The sequence below is a fragment of the Taudactylus pleione genome, unplaced genomic scaffold, assembly GCF_031769625.1.
Source record: "Taudactylus pleione unplaced genomic scaffold, aTauple2 ptg000105l, whole genome shotgun sequence".
Classification (NCBI taxonomy): Eukaryota; Metazoa; Chordata; class Amphibia; order Anura; family Myobatrachidae; genus Taudactylus; species Taudactylus pleione.
In genome coordinates this window covers 9900567-9920648 of record NW_028284507.1, presented here as the reverse complement: position 1 = coordinate 9920648, position 20082 = coordinate 9900567, and the positions used below count along the sequence as shown (strand labels likewise).

Here is a 20082-nt window from a genome sequence, read left to right as displayed (position 1 = left end):
ATGGTACTCCATTGAACAGATGGTTTCACTATTCTGCTAAGTGTTACGGATGTGAGTAAGGGGAAGTGGGCATCCTTATGTGAGGCTGCGACCGCAATGTGAATGCAATGTTTGCATATCATCGTTGATATTAGCAACTGCGTTGTGTGCGCATTAGCAGAATAGCAATCCATAGTGAGTTACGCCCATAATCACATATTCACAAATAAAAATTCAGTTAAAGTTTCTGACCGCTACATTACATCAGGGTTAAGGTTATTTTAGAAGATTTATGGTGGAACAACATTTCAGTTAAGCTGCAGGACCAGTGAGTTTAAGGGGTCAATTCAATGAATTACACGTTCACGCCAGGGGCGTATCTATAATCGGTGCAGGGTGTGCGGTGCAGACAGGCCCCCGCACACCCTGCACCCATATTTCTAAAACTTACCTCTCCGAGGTCCCACGTCGGGTCTCCAAGCACTGCTCAAACACCGGAAAATGAGCGCCGCTTTACGCATGCGCTGTGAGGAAATTGCCGGGAAAATGGCAGCCGCGCCATTTCCCCGGCGATCTGCGCATGCGCAATAGACTCTGGTCACACTCTAGTGCCCAGAGTCTATTGATTTGGAGCGAGAGGAGGGGGCCCGTGATGGGGGATGCACACAGGCCTCCTCCTCTCTAAAGACGCCCCTGGTTCACGCTGCGCCTATATAGGGACATTATGGTAGGCTGATTCTCAGGGACGGTTCATCAAGGGTGTGGTATGATATGGCGACAGTTGTCAACATTCACCATGTCGACATTCAGCATGTAGACACTGATGAAATGTCGACATGTTAGAATGTCGAAATATCATCCTTGGTGGGTCAGCAGACTTACATGCTCCCGATGGCTGCAACAGCTCCATCTGTGTCTGCAGTGTCCCGACGGTCACGTGAGTGTCGTTTCCGGCAGAGTCATCTGATGGAGCGGCGTTCCAGTGAGTATCCCTGCCCTAACCCTAATCACTAACCCTCCCTCTAGTGCAGCTAGAACTGAATGCAGCTCTTTTGGTTTTAAGATGCAGCTCCCCCCACTGTAACTGGGAAGGCTGGTCTCTGAAGCAGTCGGAGACTAAAATCACTTCAGAGGTCAGCGTTCCCAGTGATGTATTGCGCGGGTGACGTCATGACGTCAACCTCGATGTGAGGAGCCTGCCCTGCATGCCTGCTGAATCTAAATAGATCCAGTCAGAGGCAGCGTTAGCAGGAGCCATAACCAGCGTGGTCAGGTAAGTACTGGGCTGGGGGTACTGCTTAAGGGGCACTACTTTAGGGGGAAAAAATACAGGGGGCACTGCATAAGGGGCACAAATACAGGGGGCACTGCATAAGGGGCACAAATACAGGGGGGCAGTGCATAAGGGACATTCAAAAATGATTGAAAACAAGGATTGTCAAAAATACCAGTAATAAAAGATGACAGCAAAGTAAAAAGGTAAAAAAAAAATTATATTGGGAAGAATATGTAAATTGTGTATTTTCAATGTGCTGGGCTCGCCCCCAGCATGACTAAAAATGGGGGTGTGACACAAGGTCATGCTCCTGCAAATGTCATACCAAAGGAGTGTGCGAACAAAAATGGGGCGTGGCCTTGTGACCGCTAGGCCATGCCCCATTTATGCGTGCGCCTTCGGAGCGCTCTTCCTGTTGGCTCTTTGGCTTGGCTTCATGCATTTTTTGGCTCTATGCCTCTGACTTGTTGGCCATCCCTGCTCTAGTACCTAACTCTAACCTCCCACCCCGTACCCTAACCCTAAACACCCCCTAGAGCAGGAGTGTCAAACTCATGGCCATCCAGGTGCTGTGGGACTACATATCCCAGGATGCCCTGCCACAGTTTTAGCATGCCTAACAGCAAAACTGTGGCAGTGCATGCTGGGATGTGTAGTTCCACTGAGCTGGATGGCCACGAGTTTGACACCACTGCCTTAGAGCCTAACCCTAACCCTCCTGTCCCGCAGCCTAACCCATTTTAACAATGTCGACATCATATATGTCAACTAGGGATGTGCAGGCTCGGATAGGTTCGAGTTTGCACGTTGAGTTCGGATTTTTCCCTCCAAAAAAACGGAACTCAGAAAGAGGCTAAACGTCATCTTACATGGACGAACATCATCATTCCTGGACAAAAGTCCAGGAATGATGATGTTCGTCCATGTAAGATGACGTTTAGCCTCTTTCTGAGTTCCGTTTTTTTGGAGGGAAAAATCCGAACTCAACGTGCAAACTCGAACCTATCCGAGCCTGCACATCCCTAATGTCAACATTATGAATGTTGACATTGTCAATGTCGACCTAATGACTACATCCAGTTCAAGAGAGGGGAGAGTCTGTGTGCAACCCCGTGTGCCCCCATAGGCAAATGCAGGGGGGGTTTCCATTGCCTGTAAACCCCCTTTACCATGACCACAATAGAAATATTACATAATACAATTTTACTAGTGCTGCATGTTCTTCTTAGTATCACAAATGAAATAATTAGCACCACGTGTGAATCTTTTAACACATATCAGCCAGTAGTAAATACATATGTGCGCTTACTAGTAGATCTAGGAATCATGCACTGTTAAAGGTGCACTGCTATAGACCATCAATAGGGTTACTTATTAATACCATATAATAATACACTATCCAATGAATAACGAGACCAATATGTATATATATGTCCAGGGCAGTGCTAGGTTCTTCTGCTGCTCCCTCAGACTCCCGAACTTGCTCCACTGCTCTGGAATGATGCCCACATCTGACATAGAAACACTCAGCTCAGGCAGGATGGCCCTACTGCTGCATATAATGGCTCACTGTGATCGCTGGTCCTGTATATGCTGGAATTATGACACACTATACACTATACACTTTGTATGATGCATATTAAAGCTGGTTAAGTGCTAATTATACCCTCTTCATGGACTGGCCACACTCGCCCTAAAATCAAGCATTTGGAAACCCCCTCTAGAAATCCTGCGTTTGCCACTGCCCCCCTTTGTGTCTTTCAGCCTTAGCTCCACGTGTCTCTCCAACCTCATCCTCGCCAGGGGATAAGGCAAAGAGACACCTTATCCCCTGCCGAGTCTCTCATTTTCATTCCCCAAACTTAGTCTCCCAGCTTCATTCCCCATCCTGTGTCGCTCGGCCCCACATCATGTCTCACAGCCCCGACCCTTGTGTCCCCCAGTCCTGTGACATCAGCTCTAAACCCCCGCCACGTCCTTAGGTAGTGTTGCGAGGGCATTGCGACTGTAATAGATTAGCATACTAGCGATAGCAATTTCATTAGCAGTTGCGATCCGTAGTGAATCAAGTCCTATATCTTCAAACATGCTGTAGGCTCCCTCAGTCTGTGCCTCCGGTGTGCCACTTATTCTGTGAGAGGTCTGTCAGAGAAGGAAGATAAACAGTACCCAGTATTTTGCCCACCAGAGAAAAACTGGTTAATTATATGTAAGTGGTGTCATTATATATCTCACATCTTGTCTCGTGTCTTACAGACTATCACTGAATATGAGCTTCATTACATTATAATTTAGGTAATTTTTTAATATTAATCCAATTACATAAGCACTGTAATTACTATGAATATAAAGTGGCGTATCCTGGTAAGGAGTATTTTGCACAGTTGCCTGAACTAATAGCAGCTACTTTACCACCTTCTTTTATTTTAATGTATTGAATTTAAACACAATTTTGACAGTTCCTAAAAATAAATGATTATTCAGAATTATTAGCATATGCGATGTGCAGAGAAACCGCAGATTAATGCATATGTATAGTGTAATAGTTATGTGTGTCAGATACAGTTTACCTCAAACCTTGCCCTCTCCATATATAATAGGAATAATGCATTCAATTGCTATTTTTTTTTTAATTAGTGTCATTCGTTAAACATTGTCATTGCCTTCTGAGTCCCCTCACTCTCGTAAAGAGAAATTCAAGTAAGGTTCAGTCTATTTAAACTCATGATAAAAGTGTAAATTTTACACAGCTGCTTAAAGGATCTATAAATCTACAAATAATGGTCCTGATTCAGAGATTTACACAACGCCGATATTTACGGAGTTTACGCGATTTTTACCCATTGCGCATGCATGAAAGCCGCACTGTACACGTGCAGTGATCAGTTTGCAATTGGCTCGCACAGAGGATTAACTCGTAAAGTGAGTGACAGGTAGTCAGCGTTTGGAATGATAAAGGGGGGTGGTTAAGGAAATGCAGACGTGTTTGGACCATTTATTCGCCATTTCATGAGAGTGCATAAATTAGCCATTGTGATCTCCTTCGCAGCATGAGAGCTCTCCGCGTGTCAGCAGAGATGTAGTGTTTGACGTAGTGTTTGAGACAGGTCGGACTTCACTCAAAAGCTGTGTGGCTGTCCAATCTGCATCGGTGTTCGATGTTTACGCTGATACACTTTGTCGGACAGATAGGAGAAGGCATCGGTGGGCCTCCCTATGCTCGGGTAAGTTTTGGAAGACATTAGCATATTTTCACAATTGAGATCAGTAAGAGATCGCAGTTGCGATTGCATTAGCGTAAATCTCCGAATCAGGCCCAATTATAGTAATAATAACATATATTTTTTAAATAATAATAATGTTATTATTAATAATAATAACTGGGATAAGTGCCAATGCCCGGGTTGAAGAATGGACCTTAAAATACATCTGCAGCCTTCATTTTTTATGTTCTTCTCCTCTATAACCCCATTCCATTGATCCTGAAAAGGACCCACGGTTTGCTAATATGGCGTAGTATTGTAAAGGGGGAAAGCTTTGACAAGGAACACAGAAGTCATTCACACCTGGATAACAATGCAATTTAGGAGTAAATGACAGTGTAGTCGGGCGGATTCACTTACTGTTTTGAATGGGGTATAGCAGACTTATGGAGGGTACACACGTTCAGATTTTCTGGAAGATATGAACGATAATAACGATTGTAAAAATCGTTACATCGTTCATATCGTTGACATGTTTGGCATGCATCGACCAACGATGCGTGTGCCCGCATGTCATATAACGATATCTGAAATCGACTGTGTTTGCAGTCAGATTTGGATGATTTCATTAATTTAAATACTGACAGAAATCGTTCATGAAATCGTTAATATCGTTGATCGTTATCGATGATCTAGCCAATCTGACCATGTATATGCACAATTACAGGATAGAAATCAGTATAGCTTCCCAAATCACTGTGGTTTAAGAAATCACTACAGAACAGAGGCCCTGATTCAGAGCCGGACGCTCTGACAGAGCGCTCGCTCTGAATCAGGGCCGTCCTTCTGAATTCTTAGAGCGGCCTCCTGGCCGCTCGTATAGCTGTGGGTGACCCACAGCTATAGCGAGCGGCCAGGAAGATGGTCGTGATGGTCAAGACCATCGCGACCATCGGGCTTGCGACGTGACCCTTGTGGTAGGGTCTCGTTGCCGCAAGCCCTGGAGTGCTTTCGGCTCTCAGAGGGGTCGGCCCCAGAAGGTAGGCGTTCCCATGGGAACGCCTCCGTCTGGCCAGCCACACACCCCGGCACGCCCACCAAAGGGCTGTCACCATCAACAGCACGCCCCCTTTGTAGCGAGACCCATAGCGACAGCTTGCCCGTCACTATCCGGGTCTCGCGCATGCGCACGACAGAGCCGGGTCCGTCGTGCGCATGCGCACTGGGCCAACATCGACCCGCTTGCGAGCGCTCAGCGCTCGCGAGCGGGTCTGAATTAGGCCCAGAAATCAGTGCAGAACAGAAATCATTGCTGAGCAGAAATCTCTGCAGACCAACATTGGAGACCATGGCATATGATAATATGCTTGGAGGAAAGTAGTAACTGTCAGTGCAGGTGCAGTGTGACAGTTGATCCTCCGGCTCACTGCTCTTCCGTTGGAGCTCTGCCTGCCCCCCACTGGTACATATCAGCCTGTGCCTTCAGATCAGTGCAGTTTTAGGCACTGGAAAACATCTTGAGTGAACTTGCTTAAACCAAAACCTCTAATTAGAGACACTACGGTCTACTTGGTAAGCACCATGTAGACCTCCATGGCCCTGACGAGCTTCAAACATAGCTAAAAACCTGATCCTGATGGTCAAACTACACCACCATGCCAAATTTGATGGAGCTAGGTTAAAAACCCTGGATGTGCATAAAGGACAGACATACAGACAGACACACGCTTTTCCACTTATTATATAAATAAATGATAATAATAATAATAATAACACTACTTAATCTGTCACCTATCACAGTGAACATTATTATCTCACAGAAGCAGGGGGCTCATCTTGCACACTAGGAGGAGCAGGATTGAATGCAATCCCTTTTTCAGTTTTTATACCAGGGGTGTGAGAGTGGGGCTAGAGACTGCTAAATTGCAGGATCCCGCTGACAGAGGGGCCTATTTATCAATCCAATTTGCCCTGGAATCATTCTGAAACAGCAGTTTCTGCATGATTACCACAAAGTTAAATATAGAGGCTATTTATTAAACATCTAGCACAAGGTATATGTATTCCCTGTGTTCTGATAAATAAAAGAGTACACCACCGTCCTCATGCAATGTACAGTATGGGGACGTTACAGGTGTGCTCTTCATCAAACGCCAAAACTGAAAGTTTCCTGGAGCTTGACTGCTGGAACTAACACCATCATCAGCTCTATTTTGTATCCCTCTGTCTCATCTGGCCCTTGCACTGGACATGTGCAACCTAAGGTTGCGCCTGTTTAGTAGCACCGCCGGGACAGAACCCTACTTACAGTATCTGCTATTAGAAGGATAAGTCGCAGCAAAATAGTGTTAAGCTTTACTAGGACAGCTGCTCTGATAAGAATGGAGGCCATGACAGATAGCCAGTGCAAATTGGAATATTTAGTTTCGGGGAATTTATCACTAAATTGATAAATAGGCACCTGGGTCCCTCAGTGTACTGACAACCACATTCTGAAACACTGCGTACAACCCTGCGCTATAGAGGTTGCTTCTCCCTTCTAGTCTGAAGAGCAATGAGTGGTGGGCATTTCAAACCTGGGAGGAGATATACTGAGCCTTGGAGAAAGATAAAGGGGTCTATTTACTAAGCCTTGGATGGAGATAATGTGAATGGAGATAAAGTCCCAACCAATCAGCTCCTGTCATTTTTCAAACACAGCCTGTAAAGTGTCAGTTAGGAGCTGATTGGCTGGTACTTTATCTCCATTCACTTTATCTCCATCCAAGGCTTAATAAATAGACCCCAAAAAACCAACCAATAACCTCCCAACCAGTGGCGTCCCTCCCCGCGGTGACACCCGGTGCGGGGAGGGACACCTTGCACGTCACAATCGCCGAAATGGGGGCGTGGTCTTCAGGAGGGGGTGTGTCGGGGGCGTGGCCTCACATATTGGACCTTCGGGAGGGGCGTGGCCTCACGGCGCTTACCCTGCCGTGGCCGCGGTAAAAAAAAATGTATGATACATTATGTATCAATGGCGTGGGGGGTGCAGGAGGTGCGGGCATGGACAGTGCCGGCTCCCTCACTGACAGGAGCCGAGCGCTGCACTTAATGCTATAGTGCAGCACCCGGCTCCCGTCACTGAGGGGGAGCCTGCACCTTGGTGTCACCCCTCGGCGGGTGACACCCGGGTGCGGGCCGCACCCCCCGCACCCACCTTGTGACGCCACTGCTCCCAACTGTTACTTTACAGGCTGTGTTTGAAAAATGGCAGTTAGGAGCTGTTTGGTAGGTACTTTGGACCTCATTCAGAGGCGGTCGTTAGTTGCAAGCGGTCGCACTGAATCAGGGAGGACACTTGCATCCTGAACGACCGCCTCCTTGTCGATTGCTAAGCTGTGGGTTAACACCCACAGCTCTATCGACCGACATGGGTGATGGTCGCGATGGTCAAGATCATCGTGATCATCGGGGCTTACAACCAGACCCTAATGTTGGGTCTGGGCACTCATAAGCCCCAGGGAGCTTCCTGCTCTGATCGAGCGGGAACGCCTCCGTTTGGGCAGGCACGCCCCCTTCCCGCCTCCCAAACGGGGCGAGCTGTCACCATCGACAGCTCGCCCCGTCTGCTGCGAGACCCCTAGCGACGGAGCGTCCGTCGCTAGCCGGGTCTCGCGCAATGCGCACGACGGAGCCGGCTCCGTCGTGCGTATGCCCAGTGGGGCAACAGAGAGTCGGTTGCGAGCGCTCAGCGCTTGCGACCGACTCTGAATGACCCCTTTTATCTCTCCCCACCTTATCACTTTCCAATCCTTAGTTCATCTCCCCTGGTCAGCTGTCCAACCGCAGTTAGACCACCTGTTGTTGTACAATATCAATGTTACTCCACTAGGGCTACTCACACAATGTGGTAAGAGTGGGGGAAGGGAATACATTTTTATGATGGGGGGAGGTTAACATTTTTATTAGAGGATTTACTGATCATTTAACATATATTGTAATATGTAGACAAATACCTGTTTAGATATAATCTTCATGAATAGTGTTTCTCTGTTTTAAGCAAATAATTTCAAGGAGAATTCCTATTGCGAGTATAAGAGTTATTGTAGTAAACTGTAGAAGTCAGCATGATTCATGGTTGGTGCCATACTGACTCAGACAAACAACAGCTCAGCGTTACATTGTTCGAAAGTTGCTACCCTTACCACTGACCTAGAACACCTAGTGTATAATGGCATGAGATCTGAGGCAATCTGTGGTCTTGTGATATCCTGTGATATCAACCCTAGCCAACATGTTATGCCAATGGTTGGCACCCAATCCTTTATTCGGTAACATCTAACACTTGACTACACGCTCACAATGAAAATTAGGGCAAGTGTTTGTGTTATAAAACCCCACTAGTCACCGCCCTTGGATAGCTTGTGTAACAAGTGTCATTTGTCTGGGTATTTTTCAATACATTTTAATTTAATGAGTGTTACAGAAAAGAAAAAGGGCCACGTGGATGCAAAAGGCACCATGACATGACATTTCCATGCCAAATAGTAGATATAAACCGATCAATTGTTCATATCAATGTTTTTTCATCAGTCACCTATTGGGGTTTTAAATAATAAGCCGGGGGATCTGCATCTGATGGGCGCCTATAGGGATTCAAAAGAGGAGGGAAGAGAGGGTTGTTAGTGGAGGGAAGGGTGGCGTGGTGACTAAGAAAAGGGCCCTTGACAAGAACGCGCAGATTATATTAGAGAGCCGCAGTGAGAGATTTTAAAATAAGAGTCTTTGGAGTCTATTTACTAAGCTTTGTTAGGAGATAAAGTGAACGGTGATAAGGTACCAGCCAATCAGCTCCTAACTGCCATTTTTCAAACACAGCCTGTGACATGGCAGTTAGGAGCTGATTGGCTGGTACCTTATCACCATTCACTTTATCTCCTAACAAAGCTTAGTAAATAGACCCCTTAGGCTGACCAGATGCTGTTAAATGTATTGGGAGAGTAATAATTAATGCTAGTCATATATACCGGTTGGGTATGGGATCCCGATATTCAGAATCCAAACAGATTTCTGTAAGTATTATAACCCTTACCCTAACCCGCCCCCTAATCCACCCGTCCCACAGCCTAACCCTAACCTTCCCCCTAGTCCTTAACCTTCCCCCTAACCCTGCAATCTGTCGGGATACTGACAGTCGAGGAGCTGGCTACATCCCATATATTCCAATGGGTGAATTTGCCAAACTGCCAATTACAGCGTGTGTTGTAGATTTACATTTGTTTCCAGTTAGCTGCCATTAGATATTTTGCTGTAATCAATATGTGATCATCATCACTGTTTTCTTAAGCATATCAGGATTACACGAGGTAAGAGGGGTGTAACAGACACCCGGGTGGGTGGGAGGGGGACCGGATTGGACACCGGGAACGCCGCGATGGGAGGAGGTGAGACACAGTGGGGGAGAGACATGCAGCAGTAGTGAGGAAATCCAATCTTTGTGGATACCTCAGCTACATGGGGGGGGGAAAGTATCACTTTTCCGAAAGTTGACTCCGCAAAAAGAGCAACTTTTCGGAAGTGATACTTTTGTTAAGGAGGCATGATGAATGCCTCCAAAACATCTTTTAAACTCGCAGCGAGTTTAAAACATAATTATCACTAGTGATAGTTATGTCATGATAAATAGGCCCTTCACTGTGTTGACAAACAGACTATAAATAAACCTATTTACAAAGTTTTTATAACCTGACCAACTTGCTAACAAGAGTGTTGCCTTTCTGGATATAGATTAATAAAGATAAATTAAAGGTCAGATAAAAAATACCAATTCAAAGCACATACTACAATGAAAGCAAAATAAATCAATGAACTGATACTCAACAGGTTCTCTTCCCATCCTCAACAGTCATCTCTGAATGCCAGAGGACGAGACACTGTGCCAGTAATGAAAGCCAACCCCTGACCGGACCATGGCGCTTCTCTTGTAGTCACAAACTAGATGGCATTTCTTGGTCTAGGCAATAGCTTTGGTGTTAAGGTGGCTTATGCCAATTGTTTCTGCCCTATTTGAATGAATTACTTATAAAGCCTTACCTATGTTTGTTCAGTCAGATGTGTTGGACTTTTCAAGCATGTGTTTGCATGATCAGGGCCGAAACTAGGATATCTGTCACCCGGTGCAAGGCAGCAATTTTGCGCCCCCCTCTCTTCCCGTACCTGGATTTTGTCCTTGCTCCTCCATAAGGCAGTGCATTACTCAGACGTCCCTGGTATAGTGACTTACATTATTCCATACACCATAATGCCCATTACACATTATGCCACACACTGTAATGCCTATTAAAAAAGTGCCACTTACATATTTGCCCGACACCATTTTATGCCCCACAGTAATGCTTCTAATTACTTTAAAATTACCTGCTCGTTGCCATGGAGTTTCATGCTTGTTGCCAGGGGTTACATGTTCATTGCCAGGGGGTTTCATGCTTGTTGTCAGGGGATTTATGCTCATTGTCAGGGGGTTTCATGCTTGCTGTCAGGGGTTCCATGCTCGTTGCCATGGGGTTCCATGCTCGTTGCCATGGGTGTTTATGCTCAGCCAGGGGGGTTTATGCTCGTTGCCAGGGGGGTTTGAAGGGAGAAGATGCAGCTCTCAGCATCCTCTCCCTGCAGCGCCAGCGTTCCCGGCACTTCCGGGAACGCTGTGTGCATTGCGCTCTGCTAACAGACACTAGAGGTCCAGTAGGACCTCTAACATCTGTCTCTTCCTTGGCGGCGGCCATTTTTTGATGGCCGTTTTCAGCAGAGTCCATGCGGACGGCTAGTCCGCATGGAATCTGCTGAAAACGGCCATCCAAAAATGGCCACCGCCAACAAAGAGACAGACACTAGAGGTCCAGTAAGGACCTCTAGCATTAGTCTCCTCTTCGGCGGCGGCCATTTTCAGATGGCAGAGTCTTCTTTTTCACCCCCAGGCAATCCCCTCCCGGTGCACGTGCACCTCTAGCCCCCCCCTAGTTGCGGCCCTGGCATGATGGTAAATACTAGACCACGGCAAGCCACATCCATAGAGATGTGAGGCCTATTACCTCCTGCCAGGAGGACAGAGGCTACAGTGTCATATCACCAGCACTAAGAGGAAATAGTAACATGGGTGACAGCCTTCTTTAGTGTTCCATTCACAGCAGCAATAGAGCATGGGCACAATTAACTACCTGTGTTAATATACTTTTTACCTCAGTGATGCCACTGGCTCTTGGGAAACAAAATGAGTATGGTACAGCCCTAAGAATGGCTGCCTCCGTGTAGCAATGGATCCCCCTGGGGAGAGGTAAAGGCTAAGTGGCTCAAGGTGGTATTGTAATCTCAAAAGAGAGGGTTAATCTGCCCCAGCCACCAAAATAAATCAAGTTCTAGTTCTCTTTAAGGTTTTGTATTTTGTGAGACGATTAATAGAGTGTCAGCTTTATCATAACAACAAAAACAAGGGTCAGAACTCACAGAACCAATGTCTCATGGTCGGCTAATAGGTAGAACACTCATTTCAACAAAGACACAAGGAGGCACATTTCATATTTCTAAAAAGCATTCAGCAATTTTATGAAGTTACAAGTACAGAAAGCCAATAAAATAGCAAATATAAATAAAACACAACTTCTCTATCACTATGTACATAAAGCAGGCAGCCATTTTGTGTGAGACCATGAACCAAACATGTTACATTGGAACGTATGGAAACATTACTGTGCCAGCAAATAGAAGTATTATTTATTTATACATATGAATCTATAGAGTTCCTGTAGAAAGTTAAATCTATACTTAGCAAAAATGTAAATCTATGTGCATAATAGATGTTGCATGGATATGCAGCTTCTAGGTAGATATATACATCTGTACTGAATACCGCATATATATGCTGTTGTCGTTGTGGGACCTTGGCCTAACGTTTTGTACACTACTATTCTGTGGCTAAAAGGCAAATTTTCAAAGAGCAGCATTTGAAGAGTTACAAGGTGCTCAACACCAATAATCTATCTCTAACAGGCAAAATACATTTTATATAGACTTAACATAAATTAACATAGCAACAATAATAGTACTAATTTACTCCTATCCTAAAATAACAGACCTCCCAACATTGGTCCCAAAATTGGGACAAAGTGTGTACTTTGTGGTGGCGCACATACAAAGGGGAGTGTGCCTAGTTCTTCTGAAGTGGGAGGCCGCCCTCTATATACCCCTTACAAGACCTATAAATTGCTATACGCAACAGTGGTAGTTGTGCGTGGCACTTGCTCACCCTGTTAACTGAAGATGAACATCCCTAAAGATGGTGACTGGCAGGATAGTGCCCTATATCCCGCCTATATCAGGTCAGCTGGGAGATATGGAATAAACAATTGTGTATAACATTAACAGGGTCCTCAGGTGCTCTGCACACCTTGGAGAGATGCTTTATTGCTTTTGCTTAATCTTAGGAAAAATCCCAAAGAGCTTTATTCCTATCCCCACATTGTACGGTCCTGAAGTTTGGTTAAAGTTTTCAAGTGTTGCAGGATATAATGACTACTCATATACCTCATTTAAACCCTCATTGATGCAGTATTTTGGAGTTTAAGGGGTATGTTTAGCAACCAATCAGATTCTACTTTTAATGTACCTAGCAACTTCTAGAAGATAATCGCTAGAATCTGATTGGTTGCTTGCTATAGGCAAATACTTCACTTCTAAAACAACCCACTTTAGTAAATATACCCCTAAGACTCTTCTGAATATGAGACAACTTTATTATTTTTTGTTTTATTGGAAAATTAAGTCCAAAAAATAAATAAGTCCTATGAATACGTTAAGATTATAGAAACAGTTTTCCTCTGAGTCTCAGTGACCTTATAGTCAGCTAAATGAGTCCATTCAACCAACTGTAGGTAAAGTTTAAAGGCAAAATCTTCAACTTATTTTCTTGTGTATTTTAATGTGGACTATTTGCATAATTTCCAGGTCACCTACAGTCGTTCTGTACTGCTCACTCTCGCTTGGCCAATATAAATCCTGTCCTCATAAATACTCAATATCATTAACCTCGATATTTTAGTTTTATCTCACTTAACACCGAGCAATAACTGAGCAGAAGAATTAATTATTATATTTTTGCTGACATTTCTCACTAATTTCCTGTAATGGGCCCTAGCTAACCATTTATCTTTGGGAATGGTGTAATTAATGTGCTTTTAAACATTACTCAGCCACTGCCAGGTATTTGCAATTCAATTCATCTGTAATCACAACCTGGTCTGGAGACATAGCAGTATTAAAATGTGTAGAGGTTACTTTCAACGTACAGTACATAGGATGAGAATTCAGGCTTAGACTAGCCACGAGTAAGGAAACATGAAACTGTGTACCTCTCGGTGGCCAGTTCTATTTCCATTGATCTATCCTACAAAAAATAAAATAATATTGACCTATGTACATATTTCCCTGGTGTAGTCAAATGCATGCAAAATCCCTGTTGATATGGGCTGTATCCGGGATTCTGATTATCAACCAGTCCAGTGGAGTGGAGTCAGTAGTAGCGAAGATCTGTAACAAGTCTCTGTACAGGAATGCACTGAAAGAAATTCTTTGGCTCCTGCACCCTAACGCTGGCCGGCTTCCCGGATCCTACAGGCTACTGCGGTGATAAGGGCGGCTCCTTTCCCGCTGCCATCTTCAGACTGTATAAATGTCACCTGGCATTTTGGGGACAGTTCTTCCACAGTTTGGTGCATAATGGACGAGAAACTGCAATGAAATTAAAAAACAACAGTAATTAATCGATTCACTCTTTCAGGTCTGTACGATTGAGGGGTCTAGTTACTAAGCAGTGTTAGGAGACAGAGTGAAAAGTGATAAGAAAGTGATAAGATGCCAGCCAATCATCTCCCAACTGTCATTTTTCAAACACAGCCTGTGAGATGGCAGTTAGGAGCTGATTGGCTGGCACCTTATCACTTTCTTATCACTTTTCACTCTGTCTCATAACACTGCTTAGTAAATAGACCCCTAAGACTGTTCCGGACTGTCCATAGGATGTCCCTGCAATGGCGTCAACAAATGTTTGTCTACCAACCTCATACTGCCACTGAGTTGGTCCCCCACCCCCTAGCAAAATCTATTCACAATAGACAGACATGTCCGTTTATCTGTGTTGTCATAATAGACACCCATGATTCTGCCGTTTTCACCGATCTGATAAATTATGTGATCTATGCATTTGACCTCAAATTTGATTGGGTCATAACAAAAACGAATCTGTCCATGTTGGGACAGAAATTATAGTTTTAGAATAGGATTTCTGGTATAAATGTGTTACACTGTGGCTTCAGTCCCGCCAAATAGCCCCTGTCGGCCCGCCAGGTCCCAGACGACTCTCTCGCTCAAAATGTGCGTCTTATTCACATAAATAAAACAACTGGGAGTGACAAAACTACATTGCTAGCGTACACTGATCAATTTAATGTGTGACATTTGTACATCCGTGTGCGACTTAATCATTACGTGCGTAAAACCAATTCCTACGTGGTTGTCGCAACCTAGTACACCGTGAGAGGTAGTTGCTGATTCTGTAATACATATAAGATGCAAAATTGAAAGAAATATATGGTATGCTGCTCCTCTCGGAGCGTCTCATGCAGTATGGCGTATAAACGCTGTATGAGGACATATCTGTACAACAATTGCTTAGCACATCACATAAAAACCTTGGCTATAATGATGTGTATGTACTAGTATACAAGACTAAAATATAATACTTGTAAAAAAAAAAAAAAAGTACTGTAAATATTTGTAAGTTTAAGTTTTTTCCACTCAGTTGGTTTCTTTGTATTCCGAGCTACAAAAAAAACAGGTGTAATGTACAGTGATCGGCCGGCCCCAGTTCTCCAAAAGTCGGATTGAGCCACACTATTACCCCTTGCTGCAGAGGATCTCTGCTTTATGATTTTGCCCTAAGATAGAGCCCAGCCACAGATTAGAAATAGCCAAGTGAATGTGCATATGGGCGGGATGAATCCAAGCAGATTTTGTGGTAAAACCTCCAAAATTACGTTTTTCAGAGGTTTGGCCGCTTACCGCATATGAAGCTGACCGCTTAAGACGCACGTCCACTAGGCGATGTGGTAACGACAGTGCGATTACGACATCGTAATCGTACCGTCGTTCCCCATCCCCTGCATTGAACGATCATCCCTGGACATGGTCAATCTGTCGTTATCGGACGATTGACCAGCATGTTCAGCCGATGATTGATGTCGGAAACGACCAGCGGGAGCGCACATCGCTGTTCATTACCAACTTTATGGTGCAGATTTGTACACAATTAATGAGAGATTGCACGATTACGATGTTGCAATCATGCAATCGGTCATTAATATCTGATAGTGGATGTGCGCCTTTTCCGCATATGAACCATGCTCCGGAATGCACTACATTCCGGTGCTTGGATGTGGCGGGCAACACCCAATAGAAACCTATGGGCTTCTATTCGCAATTCCGCCTGTGAGGGATCCGATCGGATCCCTTCCAGCACCCACCGCAGTGCGTGTGTCACTCAGCGCATGTGCAGCAGGACTACTGCGTTCTAAACCTGGAAATCCTTCTATCGTAAAGGACAGGTCTTACTAGGAGAGCTCTCCTTTGTGATTTCCTTAAAGCATACAGCATTAGTAAACGCCGTTATTCCTACGATGAGTGGCGGGATGCATCACATTCAAAATGCGATGCGTCATGCATCCCGGCCTTAGTGAGGTTTGACAGTGCTGACATCATCAAAATGCAGCTGATTAAAGGTGCATTGGGAGATCGAGGATAGTCAAGTAAAATAAATGATGCCTTTAAAAATGAGACTCTTTTGATCTAACATGAAGAAAATCAAATTATAGGGGTCTATTTACTAAGCAGTGTTAGGAGACAGAGTGAAAAGTGATAAGAAAGTGATAAGGTGCCAGCCAATCAGCTCCCAACTGTCATCTCACAGGCTGTGTTTGAAAAATGACAGTTGGGAGCTGATTGGCTGCACCTTATCACTTTCTTATCACTTTTCACTCGGTCTCCTAACACTGACCCATAGAGATAAACAAGAGGCAAAGCCATTTTAGAGCACACTTACAAAGGAATCTAGCAACGCAGCTGTGAAGTCGCCATTTCGCACTTGTACAAAAGTGAAATAACGCTGCCCTTTTTTTGGACATGTGAGACCCTTGTCCTGATTTGTATATTGAACCCTCACCAGAGACTGTGCCAATAACTTACTGCGGGTGAAGCTTGTAGAGGGTCCCATCCACGCCCACCGTGACTTTCAGCGAGTCCAATGCTCGATTTTCTCGGATCTTGTCGACTACCGCAGCCACTCCGGCCCCGCAGAGCTGAGCGGCCCTCCGAGCCACTACTGTGCACACCTCCTTCACGATGATACTGTCATCACACGTGCTGTCCAAGCCAAGGTGTTGGAGGATGGAGCGAACCTGCAGCAATGCCAAGCGGTCACTGCCAAGATGAGAAAAGCAATCCAATAAGGAAAAGACATTAGACACTGGAACAGCATAGGAGCCTGGGGCACTTGTCTCAATCATATAATCATGCCGTCACTTATTGTTATACTGTAATATACATCAAGATGTTCCACTGCTATGTACAATACGGGAGACACTGATAACAAAAAAAAGAGAAGAACATGCATTGAGAATAAAGTAAACGGAACCTGGTCACTAGAGCTTACCATGCAAAAAGCAATGAGGGACTATTTGTTTTCCTATCTCCAGCACTTACAGAAAGATGTGATTATTAGCAAAGTGTCTTTATCCTTACTCACCTCTCAATCTGGGACAGGAATTTGGTTTCGAAAATGCCCCTTGTCTTCAGCCTCTCAGATATCTTTCCACGGAAGAGGAGCCCCCGCTTGGTAAAGTCTATCAGGACATTCCTGACAATCTCCCCCAGGTACATGCCACTGATCATCTTTTCAAACCTGCAGCCAGAAGACACATCTTTAGTGTGCATTACAATAGGCATAATTATTATTATTATCATTATTATCATCATTTATTTATATGGCGCCACAAATGTTCCGCAGCACCTTACAAAGTACATAAACAAGTTGTAGATAAGCGACTTACAGAACAATACACTACAGGACCAGGACATGGATAATATATATTGCTACATTAGTGACCATAACACCCAGATAAGCAACAGAGCATAAGCAGCCAAGTGTTAGGTGCCCTAGTGGTGAGTAAGAAGTAGATGAACATAAAGTAGGGAGAAGCACAAGAGGGTAGAGGGCCCTGCTCGTAAGAGCTTACATTCTAAAAGGGAGGGGAAGACAAACAGGGGTGACACAGATGGGGTAGATGGGGAGGAAGGAGCATGTATCAGGGAGTTAGAATGATAGCTGGAAGGCTTTGATGATAATCCATAGTGCTGAGGGTTTCCCTGTGTCTACATTTCCCAGGACTGTCTGCTTTCAAAATTGTAACTCCTAATACTCAGTTCACCAGTATTTAAACTTCTAATGAAGCCATATCAACATGACAACCTAGACAGGTTCTTTTAGCTGTTTGTAAATATACATATAAATCACATTTTATGGCCCACGAAAATTTTAAGTGACTTATTTATAAATGATAGGAGCCCTGAATATATTCAGCAAACCATATAGGCAACCCGATGCAAAAACCAGAGAGGTTTGTAGAACGTGCCCAGAGGCCGACACTCTGCTTGTGCAATTACTGGGGCTTCTGGTACTCTGTGTCAAAACAGTTCCACTGCTGTAATAATTGATGCTTATATACACAAACCCTGAGAGTGTTATGATGGATGACGGCTTATTAAGCTGAAGAACGGATGTGCTGTCTGTGAGAATTTGGTTATTGGAGCAACGTACCTCTGTTTGCCCGGATTAAGAGAGAGTTCATCCACAGCCTTGTCAAACTCAGTGCGGAAATCTTCCAGGCAGTCGTTATCCCCGAACGCTCCCCACTCCATGTTGACGCACATTCTACCTTCCTCGCCGTCCACCAGCTCCACGTTCCTCATCTCCTCCATGTAACAAGCATTGCTGCCAGTACCTGGTGTGCACAAAGATAAGATTCGCGTCATGATCCTGAAGCCTTCTGTAATGACTATTTTTGCTTCTCCACCAGATCACAGTTAAACAAAAAAAAAGTACTAGACCAGGATTAAAAAAAAAAAAGTTTCTACCTCCTTTCCTACTCGTTGGCCCAGTCATATATTATAGAGAGCCCTGGCTCTTATATGTTTATTTAAACATCAAATGTCGCTGGTTGTGCTGTTGATGCTCATGTTGGACAGGTGTTTTGCCTGTATTGTTTAACAAATTGTCTTTAAAATTCTTTGAAAATAAAGAATTTCTGAAAAAAAAAAAAAATTTTAAAGTTTTGTTTCCTTCTCTTTGACCCAATGATCTACCGTATCTTACCGACAATCAGTCCCATTTCACAGCGGGGGTCTTCGTAGCCACACGTCATCATAGTGCCCACTGTATCATTCACAACAGCCACTACATCCAGGTCAAACTCCTGTAGAATGGGAAACAAAACTAGAGTGAAACCTAGAATCACATAGACTGTCACTTATCCAATCATTCGGTGCACTACGTTCTCCAGCGACTCTTCTCTAGATAGCAACGTGTAACATATCACAGAGTACAGTATTAATCGCATATCACACACTGGATGGAGCATGTTCCAAATTAGCCAAATAAAAAAATGTGAAAAGGGCACAGTGTGCTCATTTGTTTCTGTACTTTGTAAGGCGCTGCGGAACCCTTGTGGTGCCATATAAATAAAGGATAATAATAATAATAATAATAATAATAATAATAATAATAATAAAGTGTTGAAAAGTGGGTATGGCAACTAAAGCATGAGAAGGCAACACAAATAAACTTTAAATAAGTGTATAAATAAAACGGTAACTGAAAGTAAACATCAGAACTGTTGTGTAACAGTAAAAGCAGAACATGTACCTTACAGCGAGCTTGGCTGCTTTAGAAGGTGGTAAATAAAAGGCTACAGTACGTGGAAGATTTTTCAAACCTTTTCGAAAGAGGACAAGTGGAGGTGTTTCCCGTAGCAACCAATCTGATTGTAGCTATCATTTTATAGAATGTACTAGATGAATGACAGCTACAATCTGATTGGCTGCTTTGGGGAATATCTACACTTGTTTGATAAAATGTTGAAATCATTTTACATTTCATAATATGTACCACCGCGTATAATCACAGATTACAGTTCCTTAACAGTTCCACTTCCTTATTCTGTTCTGTTTGATTACAGATTATTTTATGTTGAAAGAAACAACAACAACGACAAAACAATTATTCTGAGGAGCCTTAGACGTTGGCTAATATTGTCCCTTTCCCCCTTTATGTTCCAGAGTCCTCACCTCCCGCCTGTGGATGGCTTCCTTCAGCAGGTTCACCACATCTTCTCCTTCACAGCCGGACGCCTTGAAGCCTTTTGTCCACTTTAGAAGGATGCCCTGCGGAGACAGGAGACGCAGGCTATGAATGCGAGTGACGGAGAAAACTATAGGACCATAGGGGGCACAGAGGGAGGCTAAAGGTGCACCCGCCCGTAATTT

The 20082-nt window shown here is 44.2% G+C and overlaps 1 protein-coding gene across 1 annotated transcript in view; it reads right to left on the bottom strand.

Annotated features, from left to right (window-relative positions):
* Positions 1-12007: 12007 nt before the first annotated feature.
* Positions 12008-20082, bottom strand: part of LOC148525569 (hexokinase-2) — a 49923-nt gene continuing 41848 nt past the window's right edge. Inside the window, exons 13-18 of the mRNA XM_088470839.1 lie at positions 19885-19980; positions 18914-19013; positions 18359-18542; positions 17288-17443; positions 16729-16962; positions 12008-14220 (exon numbers count right to left, since the gene is read on the bottom strand). Of these exons, the coding sequence (XP_088326965.1) occupies positions 14076-14220; positions 16729-16962; positions 17288-17443; positions 18359-18542; positions 18914-19013; positions 19885-19980 (915 nt within the window). The 3' untranslated portion in view covers positions 12008-14075. The remainder of the gene's footprint in view (positions 14221-16728; positions 16963-17287; positions 17444-18358; positions 18543-18913; positions 19014-19884; positions 19981-20082) is intronic.